We start from the raw sequence: 806 nt of genomic DNA on the forward strand, positions 1-806 counted from the left end.
AAAGCGGAAAATCTAGCGAAATAAGCCTTTTGAGAGTATACTCCAAAATGACGTTTTTTTTCGATTCTTGATGATTTCGGCAATTATTAGGGTAATAATGATAATAATTACCAGAATTGTATTAATCATGACAATAATGATGATAAAAGTGAGAATAAAGAGAATTTTGATAACATTTGAATATTATTAATATTATTAGTTATTATTATTATTATTATTATTATATTATTATTATATTATTATTTATTATTGTTATCATTATTATTATTATTATTATCATTATATTACTATTATCTTAATTATTAGTATTATTGCCGAATAGCCCTTCCCTGCCGACTAGGTCGAAGGCTTTGGTTAGGTCTATGAAGGCTATGTAGAGGGGCTTGTGTTTTCTCTGCATTTCTCCTGAAGTTGACGTAAGGAGAACAGCATGTCCGTTGTAGAGCGTTTAGCTTGGAAGCCGCACTGTAACTCAGGGTAGACACGCCCAGCAAGTTTCTGGAGGCACACAACATGGGTGTAGATGTTTTCCCATGATGCTCAGGAGAGAGATACCTCTGTAGTTGTTACAGTTGCTCCTGTCACCCTTATTCGTGCAGCACTTGATGAGATCTGGCCGAGTGCCATCGGTACCAGGTGCTTTGCCGCTAGCTAAGCTGTCAGTTGTTTTGCGGAGTTCAGTAAGGTTGGTTCAGCATCTAATTCCTACATAATGAGCAGATGCTCAGTGGCATCAAGAGCTGAGGCGGCGACTGTGTTCTCTGGAGTAGAGCTCTGAGTAGTGCTACACCCACCTGTCTATCGTT

General features: G+C 37.8%; 1 protein-coding gene across 1 annotated transcript in view; it reads right to left on the reverse strand.

Annotated features, from left to right (window-relative positions):
• Window positions 1–798: 798 nt before the first annotated feature.
• LOC119570549 (craniofacial development protein 2-like) overlaps window positions 799–806 on the reverse strand; it is a 979-nt gene continuing 971 nt past the window's right edge. The window contains exon 3 of the mRNA XM_037918239.1: window positions 799–806. This exon is cut by the window's right edge and continues 214 nt beyond it. Coding sequence (XP_037774167.1) covers window positions 799–806 — 8 coding nt within the window.

Source organism: Penaeus monodon, unplaced genomic scaffold (assembly GCF_015228065.2).
Source record: "Penaeus monodon isolate SGIC_2016 unplaced genomic scaffold, NSTDA_Pmon_1 PmonScaffold_312, whole genome shotgun sequence".
Classification (NCBI taxonomy): Eukaryota; Metazoa; Arthropoda; class Malacostraca; order Decapoda; family Penaeidae; genus Penaeus; species Penaeus monodon.